The sequence below is a fragment of the Carassius gibelio genome, chromosome B7 (genome assembly GCF_023724105.1).
Source record: "Carassius gibelio isolate Cgi1373 ecotype wild population from Czech Republic chromosome B7, carGib1.2-hapl.c, whole genome shotgun sequence".
NCBI classification, from domain to species: domain Eukaryota; kingdom Metazoa; phylum Chordata; class Actinopteri; order Cypriniformes; family Cyprinidae; genus Carassius; species Carassius gibelio.
Window position 1 is genome coordinate 32,877,075 of NC_068402.1, and position 22,466 is coordinate 32,899,540.

At 37.5% G+C, this 22,466-nt stretch overlaps 1 protein-coding gene across 8 annotated transcripts in view; it reads left to right on the forward strand.

Moving 5' to 3' along the window:
• Positions 1 to 22,315, forward strand: part of pacsin3 (protein kinase C and casein kinase substrate in neurons 3) — a 41,255-nt gene extending 18,940 nt beyond the window's left edge. For 3 of the 8 annotated variants that reach the window (XM_052560307.1, XM_052560310.1, XM_052560308.1), the window contains 10 exons: positions 6,934 to 7,034; positions 8,133 to 8,289; positions 8,797 to 9,032; positions 9,535 to 9,690; positions 10,332 to 10,507; positions 13,232 to 13,352; positions 14,396 to 14,526; positions 15,956 to 16,009; positions 19,085 to 19,245; positions 21,315 to 22,315. In XM_052560307.1, coding sequence (XP_052416267.1) covers positions 6,981 to 7,034; positions 8,133 to 8,289; positions 8,797 to 9,032; positions 9,535 to 9,690; positions 10,332 to 10,507; positions 13,232 to 13,352; positions 14,396 to 14,526; positions 15,956 to 16,009; positions 19,085 to 19,245; positions 21,315 to 21,430 — 1,362 coding nt within the window. In that variant the 5' untranslated portion in view covers positions 6,934 to 6,980 and the 3' untranslated portion in view covers positions 21,431 to 22,315. Of the gene's footprint in view, positions 1 to 4,707; positions 4,855 to 6,560; positions 6,716 to 6,933; positions 7,035 to 8,132; positions 8,290 to 8,796; positions 9,033 to 9,534; positions 9,691 to 10,331; positions 10,508 to 13,231; positions 13,353 to 14,395; positions 14,527 to 15,955; positions 16,010 to 19,084; positions 19,246 to 21,314 lie in introns of those variants that run through there. The other 5 variants (XM_052560311.1, XM_052560309.1, XM_052560313.1 and 2 more) reach the window with 5 other exon arrangements.
• The last annotated feature ends 151 nt before the right edge of the window (positions 22,316 to 22,466 follow it).

Below are 22,466 nucleotides of genomic sequence, written 5' to 3' on the forward strand. Positions count from 1 at the left end.
GAGAAAAGACACTTTGCGGCTCTAAACTGTAAACTGTATGCTGCTCTAAACTTTATGCTGAGTTGGTTTAAACTAGGGCTGAAACGATTCCTCGAGTAACTCGATTACAAAAAATTATCGAGGCAGAGGAATTTGCCTCGATAATTTTTTGTAATCGAGTTACTCGAGGAATTACTCGAGGAAGCCTCTTTTAATTTATTTTAAATCTCACGTCAGCTTCTTTCGCAATGATTTTTTTTTATGTGACACAACGCGTTTACGTCAACCACAAAGCGGAAGAAGTCAAAGCGCTGAGTCTGAAATCGCATACTGCAAGGAGTCAGCAGTGTTTTGATTTGAGGGAAAACGTAAAGAGAATATCGTGGCGTGTGTCCAACTTTGCAAGATAGAGCTGGCATACAACAACTAGGGCCCTATGATTTCCGCGATGCAGAAAATGCAGAGGGAATCGCGGAATCCAGTCATAAAAACGCATTTTAGAGTTTAACGCGGAATGGCACGGAATTTGCTAAATTTTGAATGAATTAATCAAAAATAGGTCATTGTACTTACATCAAGTCACGATATGGACTAATATCTGTAAATATTAAGCTGGAACAGTCTATTTAAATATGAATCCATGCACAACATCTCCAGAACTGCTCTGACAGTCACTTCATGAGCATTTGATCGTTTGATTTGAGTAAAACTAGCGTCACATTACATACACAGAACTGTAAAGGTGCGCCAACCCGTCAAAATAAAAGTCCGGTTAAAGACTATTGTTCAGCAGAATGTACATAGCCTACTACTAAAAAATAAAAAATCAAACATTGTTTTTTAAGGTTTCATCACACAACATTTCTTCCTTTTTTTTTTTTATAGTAAATCCCCTTTGTTTACCAAAAAGTTAAGTTTATTTTCAATAATTAAAAGATAATTAAGTTAATGTTTTATGTGTTTAAAGGGGGGGTGAAATGCTCATTTTCACTCAATATCCTGTTAATCTTGAGTACCTTTAGAGTAGTATTGCATCCTTCATAACTCCAAAAAGTCTTTATTTTTATTATATTTATAAGAGAAAGATAGTCTGTACCGATTTTTCCCGGAAAAACACGAGCGCCTAGAGGCGTGACGTGTGGGCGGAGCTAAAGAATCACGAGCGCCAGTAGGCTTTTGTGTTGAGAGCGTCAGGAAGCTGTGACACAGATCCAGAGGCTGAAATTTAGCAAGAGCAGCATCAGCAAAGGCGTCTCTATGTGGTATGTACTGAAACTTTATAAATTTGCTTAGCGGTTTTGGAAAATGACTAAGTTCCACTTTGTCGTCTTTTTTTTTTTCTTTTTTTTTTAAGCTGTACATGTGGAAAGTGCAGTTTGATGACAACATCGCATGTTGTTTACTTGATGTGCTTAAGCGCTGATAGCTAAGTTAACAACACAGAGATATTTTAAACAGTTTTACTCACCGCATACGGTTCCAACACACGATCGTGACCCTTTTTCGTTGGGACTGCATTATCCTTAAGAAATAAACGGTGTGCAATCCGAAATGCAGGGAACAAACAAAAACACTTGCACAACTCCGTTGATGCTCTGTAAAAATAAACTCCATCCACTGGTCCCTTAATGCTGTTTCTCTTTTGGTAATCTGTGCAGGGTTGTCTTGCCCTGGCAACCAAAAACACACTTCTTTTGTGACTATTCCCGACGCTCTCGCTCTGATCAGGCTGTGCTCAGCCTCTCAGTGCTCTGATATATGGGAGCGCGCGCTCTTCCGGCAGACGTGCCCTTAGGACCCATATAAGGAAATTCCGCTCCATCTAACGTCACACAGAGCCATACTCGGAAAAAACTTTCCGAAACTTGTGACAAACCGGAAGAGGTTTTTTTGGAACAAAAATACTCCTTCAAACGTACAACTTAATTTTTGAAACTTTGTCCATGTTTAGCATGGGAATCCAACTCTTTAACAGTGTAAAAAACTCAGTATGCATGAAATAGCATTTCACCCCCCCCTTTAATGTGCATCTCAGAAAATGCTTAATTTAAAACCCCAACTGAATGGCACTTAAATGCACTTAATTCAACTGTCAACTTTATTGTCATTGTTCACAGTACAAGTACAGACAGAGAAACAATGGGTAATAATAAACAAATGTTTATTTTTGATGTACGCATTGCATTCTGTGCATTTATAAAATATAAATATTTTTTTTCTAAAAAAGGAAACTAAGTTGTTCAATTTAAGAGACCCACGAGTCTTATTTTCTCTTGCATAATTACTATTGCACTTTAATTAAGCAAAAACACATTTTATCAGATTACTCGATTAATCGATGGAATTTTTGGTAGAATACTCGATTACTAAAATTTTCGATAGCTACAGCCCTAGTTTAAACTCTTACTATTAAATGCATCTCTGGTTTAGGACATTTTTCCTGCAGTAACCCACTCTACGTTCTTCATTTAGTTTTCAGATGCATTTTCAAGATCAAAGTATATTTATATATAATTATAATTATAAAATATATATGTGACCCGTCACAGAAACCAGTGACACAAGTCGGCAGCACAACTTCCGAGCAAAATGAGAAAGAAGCGTTTTTTTTTTTTCAAAATTGGTGATTTTCGTTTGAGATGGCAGCATTGGTATATTTAAAAGCGTACATTTTGAGGTTGAAATCAGGGGCGTTTCATTGTCTGTCTGTATTTCCATACTGGATAAGCCGGCTTTTGTTTCTTTTGTTATTGCCCCTGTCCTCTGAGGGAAGCGTGGCTACTTAGTATGCAGCACTCTGGCCGGCTCTAGCTGATATCAAAATTCAATGAAGATGTACGCCGCAAAGATGATCGCAGACAAGCTGAACCGTGGCCGTTACACCGAAAATGTTTTGAAGTACTTCTTCGACAATCCGGATGCTTATGAACAAGCGCTCACTGATTCTGAAGATGATCTGAGCGACGATGAAAGCGGCATAAGACCGTATAATATCCCTAATCTACAACTGAGCGAAGATGACGACGAGGAAGAATGTATTGGACTGGCGTCAGACGAGTTGGACCATAAGATATCAGAGGCTATATTGATAGTAACATTTGATGGGGATAAAGACAGAGAAATGGGGAAAATCCGTAACATTTAGAGGCAAATAGGCGCACAGTGCAAACTTCGGAGATGGTTACATCCACAAAGAAGACCCCGACAAAGAGAAAGTGTGCCAGAACAACTTATTTCATTGGAGGCATCTAAATGAGATGTAAATGAGCCCCATTGACACTCGCAGCAGTGAGAACAGGTGAGAACTGCACAATCTTTAGAGGCTATTTTCTGCTTTTTGAGCTTTTTTGAGTGCCTACCTTCAAATGGCCACAACTTCTCCAAATATTATCAGATTTCCATGTGTTACACATCGTTGGAAAGCTTGGAGACTACACTTTCAGAATCTGTGAATAACTCAAAATGCCCCAGAACCGACTTGTGTCCCTACTTTCCGTGATTGGTCTCACACAAACACACACACACACACACACATATAAAGAGAGATCCAACAATTTTTTCTTTGTTTAATTTGAAATTTTCAACAACTTAATATCTTTTTGCACCAAATAGTATTGATAACAGTATCGATAAGTATTGGTATCGGTAAGCAGTATCGTATCAGTATCGATAAAATGTAAACGCAGGCTTATTGGCTCACTGACATTGATGAGATTTACACCTTAGGTATTGAAATTTGGTACCGATGCGGAGATGGTTTTTTTTGATACCACCCTTACTCTTAGCTTAAGACTTCTCTCTATTCCTTAGTAGAAGTTTGTCTCAGCAGCTTTGTGAGCAGATTTTAAGAGAAAACTCTTAGCTAAAAACTTTTACTGCCATTTAGGAAAACTAGTGGTAAGATAAAATGTTTTGTGAATACGGGCCCAGATTTCTAGTCTCTAAATGTATGCAAATTACATTTAGGGAGTAAAAAATATATATATCGATATAATATTATATATATAATTAGGGAGTAAAAAAAAAAATATTGATTATATCTGCTGATATTCTTTGTGTAAATTATAGTACAGTACCAGTCAAAAGTTTGGACATACTTCTAAACTTGTGTCCAAACTTTTAACTGGTACTGGATAGTAAAAAGGTTTGGCAACATCGGTCCTGGTGTGCCGATGTCCTGTAGAGTTTAGCTTCAACCCTGAAAAAAAATTCACTTGTCTGTAGCCTTAGTAATCCTGAAGACCTTGATTTAGCTTGTTCAGGTATGTTTGATTAGGGTTCGAGCTAAACTCTGCAGGACAACGGCACTCCAGGACCGACGTTGCCTATCCTGTATTGCCTGTAGAATACAGTATATATATACTATAAACAGACCAATATTGTTTTTTTGCCAGCTGATGCCGTTATCTTGGAAAGCAGGGTGGCTGATGGTCGATATAAAGCCAATATAATTGTATTTCTTTAATATTTAAGAAATTTGAAATAATTGGAAAATGGATTAGCAAAAAAATGTGTAAAATAAACATGCTCATACTTTAAATGACAAAGTATTTTTCACAAATAAACAAATATTTAAGGATACAAAAGAACAACTACGGTTTTGGCCGCTCTCACGGTTAGATACTAACCGTCACACCCATAATTAGCAGATGAGGTTCAAGTGAAGCTCTCATATCAGCACTCCTCCAGGCATGTTTGTGGGAAATGCTTTCATCAGGAGCTGACTTTCCATTCCCGCCCCTGCCTTCACAGGGAGGAAGTTCAGGAGAAGTAATCCATGCTCTTTTTATTTGCTGAAAAAAAAAAAAAGAATTCTCCTTATTTTCCCTACTGATCTTCATGGATTCTGACAGAAACTGTTGGACTCTTAGCATGGTTAAAGCTGTTGTTTCTAAAATTCTGAATCAAAAATAATTTTGCAATTATCTTGTAATGGTAATTGTTGATTTTTTTTAAGTTAACATGCATTTATTTAGAATTATTGCATTCCTATTTAATTCTACTCCATGTGTTTGAAATGAGTGCGAAGGCACTCCGTTAGTAAAGTCTGTGAAGTTCAACTAAGACTATACTTTGCTATGTTGATATGCTGTCCAACCTTTGTGGCATAATTGAAAAGTTATTGAAAAGCAGGTTTTAACAAACCATTAAATGAATTGCCAAAAAAAATACATCCACAGCAATTAGTTTAAATGCTTCTTCAACACTCTGTTAGTTCCTAAGCCCCCCTTGAGGATGCTAATTTTCCATTAGCATAGCCAGTTTGGCCTAAATTGGGAGCAGATGCTTCTGCAAGGCTGATCCCACTCCTTCCTCCCATTTGTTATGTCTGTTTGAGGAAGTTATACGACCTTGGCTCAGACAATACAAGACAACCCAAGGCCAGAGGCAGTGTTAAATGTATACAAGCACGGGAAGAGCATGTTCAAGGTTCATTAGGTGTATACCTACTTGTTCTGTTTGGACTAAATATAGTTTATGCAACAGCCAAAGCAGTTTGTGTGTTAATAAACAGGTTATTTTAAGGCGATGATTAAGTGCCTGAGCGGCAGAGTGTCCATATGAGCAATAGTGAATGGACACTTCCATATCATTGGACATATTTTTATCTTGCTACACTTCTAAAAATATGATGCCCATAAAAGGGGATTTTTCACTATTTAAAAAAAGGCGGTGGCTGTTTGCACTTAGTGTAGAGATAGAGGCTATTTACATTGAGTGAAAATAGCATATTTTCATACCTGTATGTGCTATTTACACTAAGTGCAAATAGCAGTATTTGTTTTTGTGAAATGCTATTTACACTAAGTGCAAATATCTATAGATTCTATTGACACTGTTAAAATAGCAGGATTTTCTGCTATTTATACTACTTATTGCAAATAGTGACAATTATCTGCATCTCAGTATTTTAGTACATTAGAAAACAGTATGCAATAATAACTTGAGTGTAAATGGAAATTTTAATAAAGCACTCTGTACACCTACCCTAACCTTACCCGATATTTTAATTTCAACTTTTTGATTATTTCCTTCATTTACATTGAAAATAAATGTTTTTCTGATATGATTTGAAATTTGAAAAGGGAGAAAAAAGGCAGATTCGAACCCGGGTTGATTGCGTCAAAATGAGTACGAGGTTGATTGTGTCAAAATGTGTACGACACGTTTTATCATCTGCTAATGTTGACTAGCTGATCCACACATTGGTGGGCGGAGTTAGTGTAAATAGCCTCTGCCAACAAGGCAGGCTATTTGAACTAAGTGTAAATAGACACTCGTTAAGAAAAGGTTCTTTATTGGAATTTATGCTTTAATTAATAACCTGAAAAGTACCATTTTTGTTCTTAGTTTAAAGAACAATTTAGTGATCTAAAGGTCTTTTTTCCACTAAAAAGAATCCTACGTGCAATGGAAAGGTTCTGTGGATGTTAAAGGTTCTTTATGGAACTATCAGTGCCAATAAAAAACCTTTATTTTTGGTTGTATCCTCAATATTCAACCAGAAACAAATTAGTGGGAGGACCTGGGTGACTGTGGCATCGGTTTCCTTTTTTTTGGTGACTCCACCCAGACTGGGGCAGAGAAGCTTCTGCCTTACCTAGGTTGCCTTAGGCAGACGCAAACCCGCTCCGAAATGAGACTGGCCTACGCTGGCTTCTTCTTTGAATTGGAATACAGGATTACTTGGCAGATGTCTTAACTGTAGAGGCCAAGGAGTGTTGGGTCGCAACAGGTTGCTGGCAAGACTGTAGTAATATGTTTATGGAATACATTTTGAATTGCCTTAGCTTAGTTTTTTGGATTGAACTTGAGGGCCTGTGCCATGTAAAGCAGAGACTGGATAAACTAGTTTCTTCTCTGGCAAGACTGCTGTCTTCGGTTGTCTTAATTTGTTGTAACAACATTTTGCTGTAACTGGCTCTTTTTGATTTCATGTCTTGTTCTTTGCAGTTTAACGGACAGCCGCCATCATTCCGTGCTGCAAGGGTGACCCCAAAATGTCTTCCAACGGTGATCTGCAAGATGTTGGGAGCTGGGACAGCTTCTGGGAGGCAAGTATCCCCAACCGCAAATGTACATATGCACACAGATCTTCCTTGCAGAGTTGGCCGTATACTTTGGTGTCCAGCCAGGGAGTTAAAGACTACAGTAACATATTCCTGACATTTCCACATGCTTTTTAAGAGGTTTCCGTCCCTGGCAAGATTTGTAGTAGTTGTACCCCTTCTCCACTGTTTCTTCAAGCATGCTTGGATCAGGTCTATACTAGCTTTGGAGAAAACTAACAGATGTTAAGCGCTTTTAGATAGTAAAATGAAAGTGAACTGTTTATTTTGCCATTTGTTCTTGTCACGGTAATACTGAGAGTAATTTAGGGGAGATTTGGGGGAGACCGTGCCATTATGTAAGATGTGTTGCAGCCCTAATCTAACAAACTGTGTACTTATTGGTTTCTATCATTATGTATTTAGTAAGGGTCCTCCATATACAGCAGCCTGCAATAGAAAGATATGCTTGAAAACAAATCATGCTATAAATGTATAATATAATATCAGTTTTTTCAGGTGTAAAAGGTTATAGCAAATGTATTGGTCAATTGACATTGTATAAAACCGTAACAATATAATGATAAGCCAAGGCTAATTATTTATTTTTAAATGGTAGCTAGGGTAAGGCTTGCCAAATGCTTTGGGGTAAGCTGTGTCAGTGGCTCAACTAATAGCTTGTGATTGTGAGCTTTGCCTTCATGTCCAGGAAATGTCGTTACAAACACTATTAGAAAATGTTACAATTTGCTCTGCAGCAAAATAAGACTTTTGGAATTGGATAGTGTACTAGTAAAATAATTTTTTCTCTTGAAAAATAAATAATTAATGCATTTCCTCATTCAACTTACCCCAAGTTTTATGAGTTTTGTTATAAAGGGCATGCTTTTGTAGATCCTTTCTTCTCATTTCATTTGATTACAGAAGTATAAATACTAAATCAAATTCTACATTTGACCTTTATTAGACTTTAATGTACTTATTCACTGAAAATCCTTGCTGTTAACTGTTGTGACGAGATCATTGAGTCCGTGAGTTCAACTTGAGAACTGGATCAGTCAGATTTAGAAATGGAATGACTCTAACATGACTTTCGTTTGTCAGCCTGGGAACTACAAGAGGACGGTAAAACGCATTGACGATGGCTATAAACTATGCAATGAGCTGGTCAGCTGCTTCCAGGAGCGGGCCAAGATTGAGAAGGGCTATTCCCAGCAGCTGAGTGACTGGGCCGGGAAATGGAGGGGTGTTGTGGAGAAAGGTGAGCATGACTTTTTGTAGAGGCATGCATCTATCTAGGGAGGATGAACGATGAGACATTAAGTTGAGTTACATCAACACATTCTGTTCCAGTGAGCTGATAAGTGCTTCTGTCAAACCCTTAATAGTTTCACAGTAGTTTGGGGAAAAGGAGGTATGAAAGTATAAAATGGAGTTGTGTCATCATGTGTCAGTGATCTATCACTTTATATCATTCATCATTCCTTTAGCAACTGGTGTATATTGGATATACTGGATTTTGACTACACTACCTGCATGCATGATGTGTTTTTAGCACTTGTAAAAATAACCGCAAAACAGTAAATCTTAAATGTCTGATTTAAAAAAAATAAGGCTCAGGCTCGCCATATATTCACTAACCAGACCACGTGACCTTAAAGGGGCAGACACACAGGCCTACAACTATTATACAGTAAACTTGGGCTTTTAAGCAATTATCCAGTGTTTTGAGCTGACCGATAGTTAAATTCTTATTTCTGTCCTGTAGGCCCACAGTATGGGACTCTGGAAAAGGCCTGGCATGCTTTCATGAATGCGGCAGACAGACTGAGTGAGATCCATATGGAACTAAAAGAGAAACTGGTTGTTGAGGACAGCGAAAAGGTCAGAAACTGGCAGAAGGATGCCTTCCACAAGCAAATGATTGGTGGATTCCGTGAGACCAAAGACGCAGACGAAGGCTTCCGCAAGGCCCAGAAACCCTGGGTCCGAAAACTGAAGGATGTGAGTCTCCTCCTGTGCAGAATACAAAGCCATTAGTATAGATATCATTCATTAAACAATGGCAAATCATTTATTTTTTTTGTTGTTTGACTTTTTTTTTTTTTTTTTTTTTTTTTTTTGATGATCTAATGTTATCATCTACTCATCGTAATGGCATTTGAACTCAAGTTTTTTAATGGAATGTAAATGTAGTGTTTTTTTTTTGTTTTTTTTACTAGTAGATGGTAATCAGTGACCAGTGATTGTCAAACTGTTCAAATGACGATTGACCAAAACCTAATTTGGCTGGCCCATATGATTTGCTTGTCATATTTCAAGTCTTCTAAGGCCGTATGATAGCTTAGTATATAGCTTGACCACCATACATGTTTGGTGTAACATTATGATGAATAAATGTTTATTTTTGGATTAGCTTTCCTTTTAAACAAAGTTTAAAGAGAAATCATGTTTGTACTTTACAGTATATTTTGTAATGGCTGTGTAAATATCTTCTCTGCGATAGGTGGAGTCTACCAAAAAGAGTTATCACCAAGCTCGGAAGGAAGAGCGCACGGCATTGACCCGTGAAGCTCATGCCAAGGCTGACCCCACCAAATCCCCAGAAGAGGTCCGCAAGTTCACAGACCGCCTGGAGAAATGTACCCAAGAGGCAGAGAAGGTAGCTTGAGAAAAAGCATAGACAGAACAGTTTTTCAGTTTTATTAAGGGATTATGGTAATTTTGACGTTGGTAATTACTGTATTAGCTTGTCTGCAATTGTCCATGTCTAGTCTGAAGGATATGGGTTGGGATTGAATTGACAGAATTGACAAGACAAGGCTTGTTTGTTGCTTGTGGCAATAGTATGGGCCCTGTAACAATGCAAAATTATGGGTGTGAATAACATGTCGTTGTTGAATCTGTAGTTTAATTCATAAAAATATACTTCATGCAGTTTCTGTCTCTTCAAAGGGAAAACATCACCTGAGTTTATGTCTTAAAAATAATTTTGCTTTAATTTTTCTATAATTTCTAAAAGCAGACTTTGTCTCTATTATAGACAGTCATGAAATTAATTTGCATTTCATTTAGCACATGCTTTTATTCAAAGTGATTCATAAATGAAGAAAGCGGTACAGCTTGTTTTTTTTTTTCAGATTCAACAACTCTCGGTTCAAACATTGTGAATATGCACTGGTCCATCAGATGAATTCTGAGTATACTGAACAGGAAATTATGATCTTTGGAATTGACCTTGTAAACTGTGTCCCATGACTCTGTCCCATGACCTTGCACATTTGTTTGGATGTTTTCCCTCAGGCTAAGGAGCGTTATGAGAGAGCCCTGGACGAGCTGAATCGCTCTAACCCGCGTTACATGGAAGACATGGAGCAAGTGTTTGAAATCACACAGGAGGCCGAAAAAAAGAGGCTTCGCTTTTTTAAAGAAGTGCTGCAGGACATACACCAGCACATGGACCTCTCCAGCAATGATGGGTTAGTCTCTCTGCTTCACTATATACTAGATACTTATCTTCCAGGACAGCATCCTAATCAAAATGTTTGGTTTGAAACTCATGGACAGAAAATCGCATGCACCTCACAAACAGTGCTTGAGTGATTTAGAGTAGAGTCCAGTAGAGTCTAATGCTACAAATGACTATCTACTTTGCATAATAAATATATAGTACACACATTGTACAATTATTTTTAATTGGACTACATTATTTTAAATAATGTAATCCAGTAGTTTTAATATTTAATATGGTATGCAGATAATAATAATCTGCATTTTGATACTTCTATAGAATTTGAATAAAACAAAGTATTTAGAAGGCCACTTCCAATAGATCTTAGTAAGGGTAGAGCCATGTTTCATTTCTGACATGCAAAAAAAAAAAAAAAATATATATATATATATATATAATTTTTTTTTTTTTTTTTTTTTTATGGTAGCACTTAATTTTACAGTGTGTTCCACATGTACATACTATGTACTTGTTATAATATTTACAAGAACAGGATATATACTGTATATACTATAAGAAATGCAACCAATTTTGTTCACTGAGCTTGATGCAGTGCATTCTGGAGTTGCTGTTTTCTGTTTTTAATCGGAATATATATTTTCATTGGTCCAATTGGATAGAATAATATACTTACAGGTGACATTGCTAGTTTATTTTAGCTGAGTTTAATCACTAAGATTTTAATATCCTTTTAAAATCATTAAAATCGTTTTGAGCAGTCTCCAAAAGCTGTCTAGTTGGGTGGCATGCTAGAGTTTGAAACCGAGCCACTGAGAGATTGACAGGCACAGATTTCATCACCGTTTTGAGTTGTTCAATTAAAAATGACATGAGACAAATGGGGAGCTCTGTCTCAAACTTTACTCAATGTCAAATCCCGATTTATATCAGCAATTTCAGTAACCTCAGGCTCTTAAAAATAGTTTCTGGTCATTTATGTGTCTCATAGCTAAAACTGAGATGAATGAAGAATGTTAACCATTAATAAGTGCTTATTTGTTTTTCCAGGCACTCTGTTATCGTTATGTTTACTTAATAAGGAATTCTGAGCATGCCGTTGACTATTAACCAGGGTCATTTCAAAAGAGCTGGAAGCTAGGGTAACTTCATGTATCCTTTTTGTCTTTAAATCAGTGAACAAATACCTCCTTTTGTTTGGTGTTTCGGTGTTCGCTTAAGAAGCGTAAAGTTAGGTGTTCAGAATAGCAGCGAAAACAACACCCTTCAAACCTGTCTCTGCAGTTTTGCACAATTGTTTACTCTTGTTGAGCTGTAATTACAGGGCTGGTGCGGAGCTGTGTGGTAATCATATACAGCTTAGTTTCATGTACAGGAATCTTGCTGTTTACTTTATCCCTCCCTCATTCTTTGTATTTCCATGGTACTTAATGGCCCTACCTCTTTTGTTCTGTTAGCTGTGGTTATGAAACTAAAAACTAGATTTTAAATTATTATTTTATTATTTATTTTTTTATGAAGTGCTTGTCCGAACAAAACTCATCAAAAGGATATTAAGGTATAGTGAGTGGTTTTGGCATATTACTATGGAGCCACTATTCTAAGCCCATCCCAAGTATCTATTGCTCATTTTCCTCCTCTGGTGCACTCTTTCAAGAAAATAATGTGCTAAAGTTAGCTTGTCACTGGACAGTACCCTCAAAAGGGTATCTTTTTGTACTTTTACACCTAAAAGGTTTATAGTGGTACCTAAAAGGATAAGTATTCAGAGTTTCGACCAGCTATGTATTGTTACAAATACAATGTCGTTAGCAGTGGTGGACAGTAGCAAAGTAGTTTACTGTACTTGAGCAAAATGTTCAAGAATCTGTGCTTTATCAGAGTATTTTTGTTTTGGCAAACATTTAGTTTTACTTCATTACATCCAAAAGCATAATATCATACTTTTTATAGCGTAGTCTGCTTTGCTTTATTAAAACAAAGTTCCTCTGAACTGTAGAAATCAGCTCCTCTTAAATGAAAGAGCAGTGAACCTGTTGAAATGGTTTTACAAATCACACTGAACTCTTCATTTGTGAATCTAACTGATCTGATTGGGCGGTTCTCAAGTCAGCAACTCGCTGATTCATCAATCCATTCAGAATGACTCAAAATGAGCCAAGCACAGCAATATCAGAGCTTGAGTATGCGTGCGACTGATGCTGATTATTGTAAATTAAAATCATTATTAGGTATTCGTACTGACGGTTATTTGTAGACTAGGCTACATCTGCTGCAAAAGGTTGAGCTGTTTAATCCCATTGAAATGCATCTGTATGTACATTGTATTTATATACTATTTGTTGCAACATATTAACACAAATTGCATTTTTCCTCATTTTTAAATCACGGGGGTATATTTTACATTCATTTGCACATGTGCATGATCAGTAACACATTGAAGTTTTATATTTTTATAGTGGTATACTTTTGTCTATTACAACAATGTTACTAATATAAGGTTGTCTCTTTAACTGTTGTACCCTGAATGGTACTTGTTTATGACGCAATACAGGATATGTCTAAAAATATTTCTTTGTCAGGTGCGTTAAAGGTATGATCAGTATTAATAGTGATGTTTGTCTTGGCAACAACCATCATTTAAACTTGATGTTGGCTGTGTTTTTTAAACACACACTTCCTTGTGCATAAATAAAGCCTGTCCTGACAGAGTTTGTGGAAAATCCCCATGCAGATTTCGAGGCCTGTACCGAGACCTCAGCCAGACCATCAACGCAGCCAATGACGCGGAGGACCTCAGGTGGTGGAGGAACACCCATGGGCCCGGCATGAGCATGAATTGGCCCCAGTTAGAGGTATAGCAGGTTCTGTACTCTACAAAATACTGTTTTGTTTAGAATATTTGCTACATCACAGAATGCCAGGCTACATACATAAACGGTAACATTTGCTTAGAAAAGATACAGCATTTATGGACCAAAACACTGCTTGTGGAGTTGTCAACCATAGAGCTGTTTTGGGCCCTGGCCTCCAGTGGTGGTGAATTTCTAATGGGCTGAGCGTGAATGAGCTGTTGTCTTTGCACGGCCCATGAGTGGGTTCTGGAATGTCAGATCCCTCTCCCTAATGGCAATCCTTCCCCCCTTCCTTCCCAGCCCTCCCCACAATACAAACACACAGTGGCAGTGTCAACATCTCCATTTGTGTAAATGAGGTTTGTACATAACACAACTGTGTCATGGAATCCGAGTGTCTGAATTTAGAAATCCTCCAATGGTGTGAATGTTTAATTGAGCAGTAGGAGAGTCAATAGCAGTCACAGAGCTAAAACTAAACTTTTAGTTAGGTTTGCCCAGGTAAGTGACACCTCTAGAGGAAACTTCTGGCATCTTCCCTGTTCTGCCAGCACACTGGAGTCCTTTGTGTGGCTGTAAAAAGGCACAGACTCGCTCTCTCTGCACAGTGATAGAAGGCTGACTGGATGATGGTCCCACATGTGACCGAATATAAGTGCTGTTATGTCACAGTCACATTGTGGGACTGATCTGTATTCTTGTTCTGCTTTAAGGCAAAGTTATATACTGGGATATATTAGCACACACACACACACACACACACACACAAAACAGTATATTTTTGTTTTGAATTAGTGTTTTCTTGAAGGGAAAAGTGGGTGTGAAATAATGCTGTGACGGTATAATGTTAATGCCTGCGGTATAATGTATAGCATTGTCATTGCTTATTACTTGTACAAACACAAAATCCTGTCAAATGTGCTTGCATATGTGCATGCACGCACTGTTATATTATTTAAATAATATATACGATTATTTATACTTAAAAAAACACAAACTAGTTAAATGCAAATTTTGGATTTTCACATTTCATGTTTTAACAGGAGTGGTCACCAGAAGCAAACCGCTCCATCAGCCGAAGAGACAGAAACAGTCGTTCTGATGACGTGGTCACTCTGACTAACATTGTCTCAGCGGGAGACGAACCCCCGAAGACTCCACAGGAAACCACGAGGTACATCTGACTACTGCACGCTCGTAATCTTATGCGCAAAGAAAATATTTATATATTTTATAATTATGCTTGCATTTAAAATAAAAAGTTTGAAAAATGGTGAGATTACACATATTGATCTAATAAGTGTGTATTTAAAAAATAATCAATACTGATCTTTAGAGCCGAGTGCTTGATGCCCACTATAATGAATGTAAGGAATAATTGATGACCCGAGGTGGTGTGCATTATTTTTCTAATAATTCAACGGCCCAGAGTAAATTATTCCTCTTATACTATGGTTACCACACCTAAAGACATCGATCAGATGATATATTCGAAGGGATTAGTGCGGTTTTTGTACTACAATCGCATTGTGAGTAGGGTTATTTCTTCCGCATCTCATCCAATGCCTCTTTTGCGAGTTCCGAAACGTCATTTTAAAGCTGGTAATGAAGGTTTGAGCCATTGATAGCATTCTAATGCAGTTATTAATGAAGTTATTAGAAAGAGAGCGAGATAGACCGGGACAAACAGAAAGAGAGCGAGAGAGAGAGAACTTGTGTGAATTAAGCTACCTCTGTGCGTCTCTAAACAGTGCTGTCTCCTCGCTAGTGAGAAATGTCATGTGTAGACTTTAAGTTGCTAACTGATCCAATTGTCAGGCTAGCGCTAACAACACTTTTCTGTGTAAAATGCGTGAACCTTATCACAGTTAATTATGCGAAGTGATATTGAACTGTAATGTGGTCAAAAGAGCTGCCTGACTTGAACTACGTTCACTGTGCTCTTCCCTGAAAATAATTGCACACCTCAGAACGTTCATCAGCCAATCAGATTCAAGCATTCATAGGCCCTGTGGTGTAAATACAATTTAATTATATCAAATAAGGTGCGCACAATTTGGTGCAACATGAAAACAATATTTCCTCAATTCATACAGTATTTGAAAAATTTACATTTGTCAGTCACCCAAAAATAGATACGCAGATTTCGGTTTCATATTCTGCTACAATTATAATCCAACTTTTAATTACAGTCTTGTATTTAGAAGTGGAGGGTTGCTATTGTTTTTTAATTATCCTGGCACCAGTTCTTCCCTGATGGCTTCACTCTCTGCTTATAGAACCAACCACACCAATTAGCACTTAGTCAGCATATTCAAACTGTTTGTGTACAGTATATACAGTATGTGTGTGTGTGTGTAAGGGTAGCATGTTAACACAGGATCAAGGGAGGTCAAATGTATTCTCTAAATGAAGTGCCTGGAAAGAACTGAGAAGGTCTGGTACAGATACTTTAGATGGCTCATGTTTGTGTGTTGTATCTGAATCTCTCTCACAGGGAACAAGGGCACACAGGAGAATGCCTGTTATATTGCAGTATTAAATGTGGCCTTCTGCAGCTTCCTGCTTATTAGTCTGGTCTCTGTTGACTCTTAAACCCACAGGTGGCTCGAGGCGGATGGCTATTACGAGAACCTAAACAGCTATGCACCGGGAGTGTCAGTGCAACTTTCTTTTTTATTGACCTCCTCTCTCGAGAACAAACAACAGCTCTGTTCTAAAACCTAGTTAGCAGCCTACCTAGACAGTATTTTAAGGAATCATGGATGCACTCCTGACACAAAGGTTGTTACAAAAGTAGCAAGGAATGTTATGCAGTATTGATACACAAACTGAAAAAAAAGAAAAGATTCAGTCAGAAATTCAGCATTGGTGTTGGCTGAAATGGTTCTGGAGGGCCGAAATCATTGAGTAAAACTGTGACATTTTAGGCTCACTGATTTCACTTGATGTGTGAACCAAACTTCTCTAAGTTAAGCGTTTTTGTGGTTCCATTTACTGTAGGTTAGAATATTGTCTTAGAAGACAGCTGCCTGTGTAGGCAGCTCACTAGGTTGTTGAACAGAGCTGGCTAGATCTTCAAGACGATCACACTTTGAGATCTATTAGCTTTCTGTAGTTTTTGTTGTTACTGTTGCAATTAAGATCAATCAAATGAACTCATTTGATCCCAGTCCCTTGTGAGAGCCAATCATTTGTGAAATAGTTCCAAGCTAAAAATTGATCAGAGCAGTATGCATAAATCAAGTTTTTAACAATTACACCTTTTATTTGCTCCTTGCAGTCTCCTCTGAAAATCAATGCTTCCTTGTTTATAGTACTGCTTTACACTTATTTTTCTGAGTAAATATTGAAGGAATGTTCCGGGTTCAGTACAAGTTGAGCTCTGTTGACAGCATCTGTGGGGCAAGACATTAGACTGAGATCACCTTTAGACCGTTTTGAAAGTATTGACACAAAACATAAACCGTGTCACATGTGTGGATTCCACATAGTTTATGTACGGTGAAATCCACCCAGTGGAAATGTGTTGGTGATGCATAACCAGAATTTAATCCAATTGGAAAAGTAGTTCCACCACTAAAAGGATAATTGAGACACCATTATTGCATAAATAACAAATTTTAGTATGGAAGAGTTAATAAGTGCTTTAACAAAAACTCTACCTGCAAATATCTGCGCTTTAAGCCCTCTGGAATGTTTTGCTCCTTAAGCCTAAAGTAAACTTCACTTGTGACACAGACATTTGATGCAGCATACAGCCGAATGCATAGCCTTTCTAAAGGTTTTCCATTTGATAGCATGCACAGACACAAGCAGTTATCTCATGCTGTAGACATGTATAAAGTTTCATCCTTTCTTAACCCTCACACAAACTCATCAGTGTGGTGCATCTTCAGTAGATTGTTGTTTTTCCATCTTGAGGTCTGCGCAGGAACAGGTTTTCACAATATTTGTCCCCCTCGCACTAAAAAGTTTTTTTTTTTTTTTGAATCTGCAATTTTTTGACCACTCAGTGCCAATTTCCACACACAGAACTCTTCTGACTTCACCTTGTTGCAGCTGACAAAAGGTGCTTTCACAAAAATATGCTTTTTTTTGTATTTCTTTCTCCCATTTCCCACAAGTCATCTTATGAACAGCTGACAATAATGGCGAACACACTACACTTTATATTTATATACACACACACTTTATTTATCTAACACACATACTTAGTATACACTTAAATTTTGCACACAATATATATGTACATACATAACTTCACTTTGTAATATACCTGCCTACAATTGTCATTGTATATTGTCATTCACTGTCTACATATTTGTATTTTTTATTCTTTTATTATGTGTTTTATGTTCTGTCGCTGTCATTATGTTGTACTGCGGAGCTTCTGTCACGAAAACAAATTCCTTGTATGTGTAAACATACCTGGCAATAAAGCTCATTCTGATTCTGATTCTGATTCTGAAGTCATTATCTTTCACAGTGTTGCCAAGTCAGAGTTTCCCCATGGTTTTTGGCTACATTTGTATTGCTGCCATAGGCTGTTTTCTTCTCTTTTTTTTTGGTAACCAATTGACCCTTCACCAGGATTTCAACTGACAGGAGATCTAATCAATCATACCACTGAATCTGTTATTTTGTCCTACAAACAAACCAGACCGGAGAGTAGATTCATGTCGGTGGTCTTGAACTTTAGAAATGGGCTGTATTGACTTTCTGCGGCTGAAACAAGATACCTTCTGATGTTCATTGCTGTTTGCTTCATGCTCAAGTGGAAGTGATGATCGGTTCTCTCGCCGCTTAAACTGAGGTGCTACAGTTATGTCACGACACATTGTTATTTATCATTTGAATATTTTAAAAACAACACAATTTTGAAAGCTGAGTCTTTGTTTCATACCAGAAGTAACCTGCTTTGTGTCGTCTGTCGGCGTGTTGTCAGTTTTCTCTTTGCTCTGACATATTTTTCACTGCGTGAGAACGGTGATGTAGCGTGAGAGCGCCATGGCTTGACGGACATAGCAACAATAAAGAAGGGGGGCGGGTCTTTGCGAAGGGTCTGTTGAGCTAGTTTTTAGTTCCAATTGGGCTGGTTTTGTTACGCAGACCTGACAACCCTGATCTTCCACTCAGCAATTCAGTCATAAGCTGGATAAAATGTACATCATGTGCATTGTGTGCATATATGCTAACCAAAATATAGTTTGGGCTTAAAGGGTTAGTTCACCCGAGAATGAAAATTTGTCCATCTTCTACTCACCCTCGAAGCATCGTAGGTGTGTGTGACTTTTCCTCTTACAGAATAATCCAATTGGAGTTATATTAAATATTGTCCTTGAAACCCCCAATGACATGCTTGGAAGAGCAAGGAGTTTTTATATAATTAAAATGATATTATTCTGAAAGAGGAAAGTCACATCACCTAGGATGCTTCGAGAGTGAGTAGAAGATGGACAAATTTTTATTCTGGTTTGAATTAACCCTTTAAGACTTTGACTGCTTGCACGTGACTTTAATGTGGTTTTTGAAGGACATTGAAATTAGTTTCTGTGATAATCAACAGCACGCCACAGATAATAAAAACCGAATGAAATTGAATTACTTCTATAAATTTGAACTATAAATCACTGATCACCTGATTACCAAGTTACCAATCTTCCACTTTCTATTAAAATGATGTGTCCTTGAGTTTGTTCAGCTTTCTAATTCCTTTTCTTTTCAAACAGGGCGGGTAAAGACTACTCCTCGGACTGGTCTGATGAAGAGAGCCCCAAAAAATACATCGCAGGCAACGGGGTGGACGAGGAGGAGAAGGTAGTCGGGGTTCGTGTTAAAGCGCTGTATGATTACACAGGGCAGGAGGCTGATGAGCTGAGCTTTAAAGCAGGTATTAATCCCTACTAATGCTTATTAATACCACACACATCAACATACTGTACACATGGCTGCAGCTTGTGGATTCATCAAACCCCTTTTCTTTGCTCGTCCTTTCAATGCCTTGCTGTGCATGATTGTGCAGTCATCTCAAAAGATATTGTGGAAAGGATGAAATGAAAAGGGGATTGTCAATCTGAGCATGTGCGCATGTGTGTGATTAAACCCTACATGTTACATGGGTTTATTTGAGACTGCTTCCTCACATTTAGACAAAACCCATGAAACTGCTTTGGATCTAGTGAACTGACACAAAACACAAATGTATTCATTTCCAGTATAGCTGTGCTAGAATTTCCAAAAATAGAAGCCACAAAACAAAATGGGAAAATGAAATTAAATGCTTATATTAAGCTGATTTGAGCTATTACACTTGTAACAAAATGTTTGCTTCCAGTGGAAAAAGGAATCCTATCCACAAAAATCAATTAAAACCTGTGGCCTTGTTTTTATTGTTTTCCCGAGTAAAGTTCACATCAGGCTTCCTAATTAATCAATAGTTTCCATTGGTGATCAGCTGACCCCTGCATGTAATGAATTATCTGAATTCAAAGGCTTCCCAAAAGTCTCTAAATGACATCAGTTAGGACAGGGTTCAAGTAGAGCCCTCCACTCTGACTGGCTCGAGGCCTTTAGGATCCAGCTTCGTCTGAGTTTAGGTGACGACTGACTTTAATCTAGCCAGCAGACCAAAGATATTTAGCATTAGTGTCTGTGCTGCAGTCTTGAGGTCAGATCTAAATGAATGAAACAATCTCATTTGGTTTTGTTTGCTAGAGTAGATCTTAACTGGATAGATGAGCAGGTCCGAGGATCCACCTGAAGGGAGCATGCATGCCTCAAATATTATATTAATCTTAAAGGATACATTCAGGTTATTCATGAACACAAGACTGCCAAAATCCATGCCAGCCAGCAGCGCGAACAAAATGTGTAATAGGAGCCATGGCAAGAGGGACACCTGGTGGTCATTTACTCAATCATTGCAGAACTTGCGAAACTGTATCAGCATCATTACTACAGTCACATGATCCTTTACAAATCATTGGAATATGCTCCAATTTCTTATCACCAGTGTTGAAACGGTTGTGCTGCCTAATATTTGATTTAAATGGTGATACTTTTACATGATTGTTTGATGACTAGCAAGCAACAGGACTTATTTAAAAATTAATATCTACACTGAATAACACCTGATTAATTTAATGCATCCTTGCTGAATAAAAAAATAAATAAAAATCAAACTTTGAATGGTGGTGTCATGCAATATGAAATGCTAATTAATTTTAAGATTTGTTAAAGATTGAGTTAAACTGTTAAGAAAGTATAAGCGATTTAAAATAAGTATTAGATGATTGCAAATTATAAATTTTTAATATATATAAATAAAATATAACTAGTGGAAATGTGTGAGCTCATAATTTAATATTGACTTCTAACAGTTGAAACAAAATCTCCATTATAATACAGTATGGTACAGAGCCATGTAAGATTAAAATTATGAGATGAGAAATGCAATATGACTAAAACAAAAATGCCTGTCCATGCATCACGTCAAAGTGCTAAAATTACGTCATTGTCCCGTGTAGATGAATGTGATTTCACTAAATGCAACATCCTTGTTGATCCTGGAGCAACATTCCAATCAACCAATCAGAATTGAGAGAATTGTCCATTTTTGCCTTACAACCCTTGTTATTCAACCATCATTTCCCTCTGATTTTAAGGATACATTTTGGGTAGGGATAGGGTTAGGTCTATATTTTTGGACAATAATGTTGATCCAGGAACTTCTCTTACTTGGCAAAATCACGGTGACCGTCCTGTGTACAATGTTTGTTATATCTGATTATATTCATGTCAACATTTGGATCTTTTTGGATCCATTTCAAATGTTTTCTACTATATACTGGACTGCTGCTATACAGTATATTGATTTTGTATTGGTTTTATATTATCCTATGCACATGTCTGATTGAAAGCAAGGCCTGGTGTTATGAAACACATGTTTGTGTCGTACAGGTGAAGAGTTAATAAAGATGGGTGAGGAGGACGAGCAGGGCTGGTGTAAAGGACAGCTGGTCAGCGGAGAAATAGGCCTCTACCCTGCGAACTACGTCCAAGCCACCACATCTTGATCAGCCGCTCCGCTCTGGACGAGACCCACACCTTCCCTGCGGCAGCCGTGTCGAATACAGCCACACATCTGCACGATGGATTGAACGCCACCATCCACGAGGAGATCAGAGAGCGAGAGCGCAGTTCAGTGCTTTATTCTTTGCTTGAGCACTTTGAGATTAGTTAGTCTCCTTTTGTCCTTGTGCTTTCTGAAAGATCAGTGCCTTTTTTGTACAATGCCACAGACGTTCGCAACACGGCTATTAATGTAGCTCACGGCTGAATGGACAGATTCACAGGAAAACGTGCGGGTGGTGTGAAAGATAATCATTAGTATTTCACATTTCAGTTACGTATGAGAATCATTTCAAGTATTTGATCAAATCTCCGCTGACTTTATATGTTCAGGTCTTGCGAATCTTTTAATGAGAAGCGTGTTAGTGTGTGGATATTCTGTGTAATGTGTTAAGATTTCTTTGGCTGTAGTTCAGAATTGAAGGATGCTTCATTGCATATTTACCTTTTATGTTTTCACAAAGATATATGGATTTATGATATACAAACTATTACTGGGCAGGCTTGGATTCTTGTCAAAGGATTTGGGAGGGAATTCTTAAATCTTTTCGGTGGGATTGTTTTACTTTTAGTTTTTATTTGGAGCACATGGAAAGTTTCTGTTGTCAGATGAGAGAAAGTTTAAGGGAACGGGGAAAAAACCTCTGGTCTTGATAAGTGCTGGTGGGAAATATTTCCATTTCCATATGCTCTGCCCCACTGTGAACATGGTTTTACATGAAACTACTGTAACACCCATACTAATCAATGAAAAAAATAAATAAAAGTGAATGAGATTCTTTTTGTTGTATAGTGGCTGTGATGCTGATTAAACAGGAAGTGAAGTTTTACATTAATGGTCTTAAATGATTTCATTATAGTTGTTTTTAGGAATTTTGTGGTTTGTAAGTTGAGGCCAAGACAATTTAACATCAAATTAGTCACACTCTAAATTTATTTTAAATTTTTCTTTTAGAATTATAATAAATGCAATTTTATAGC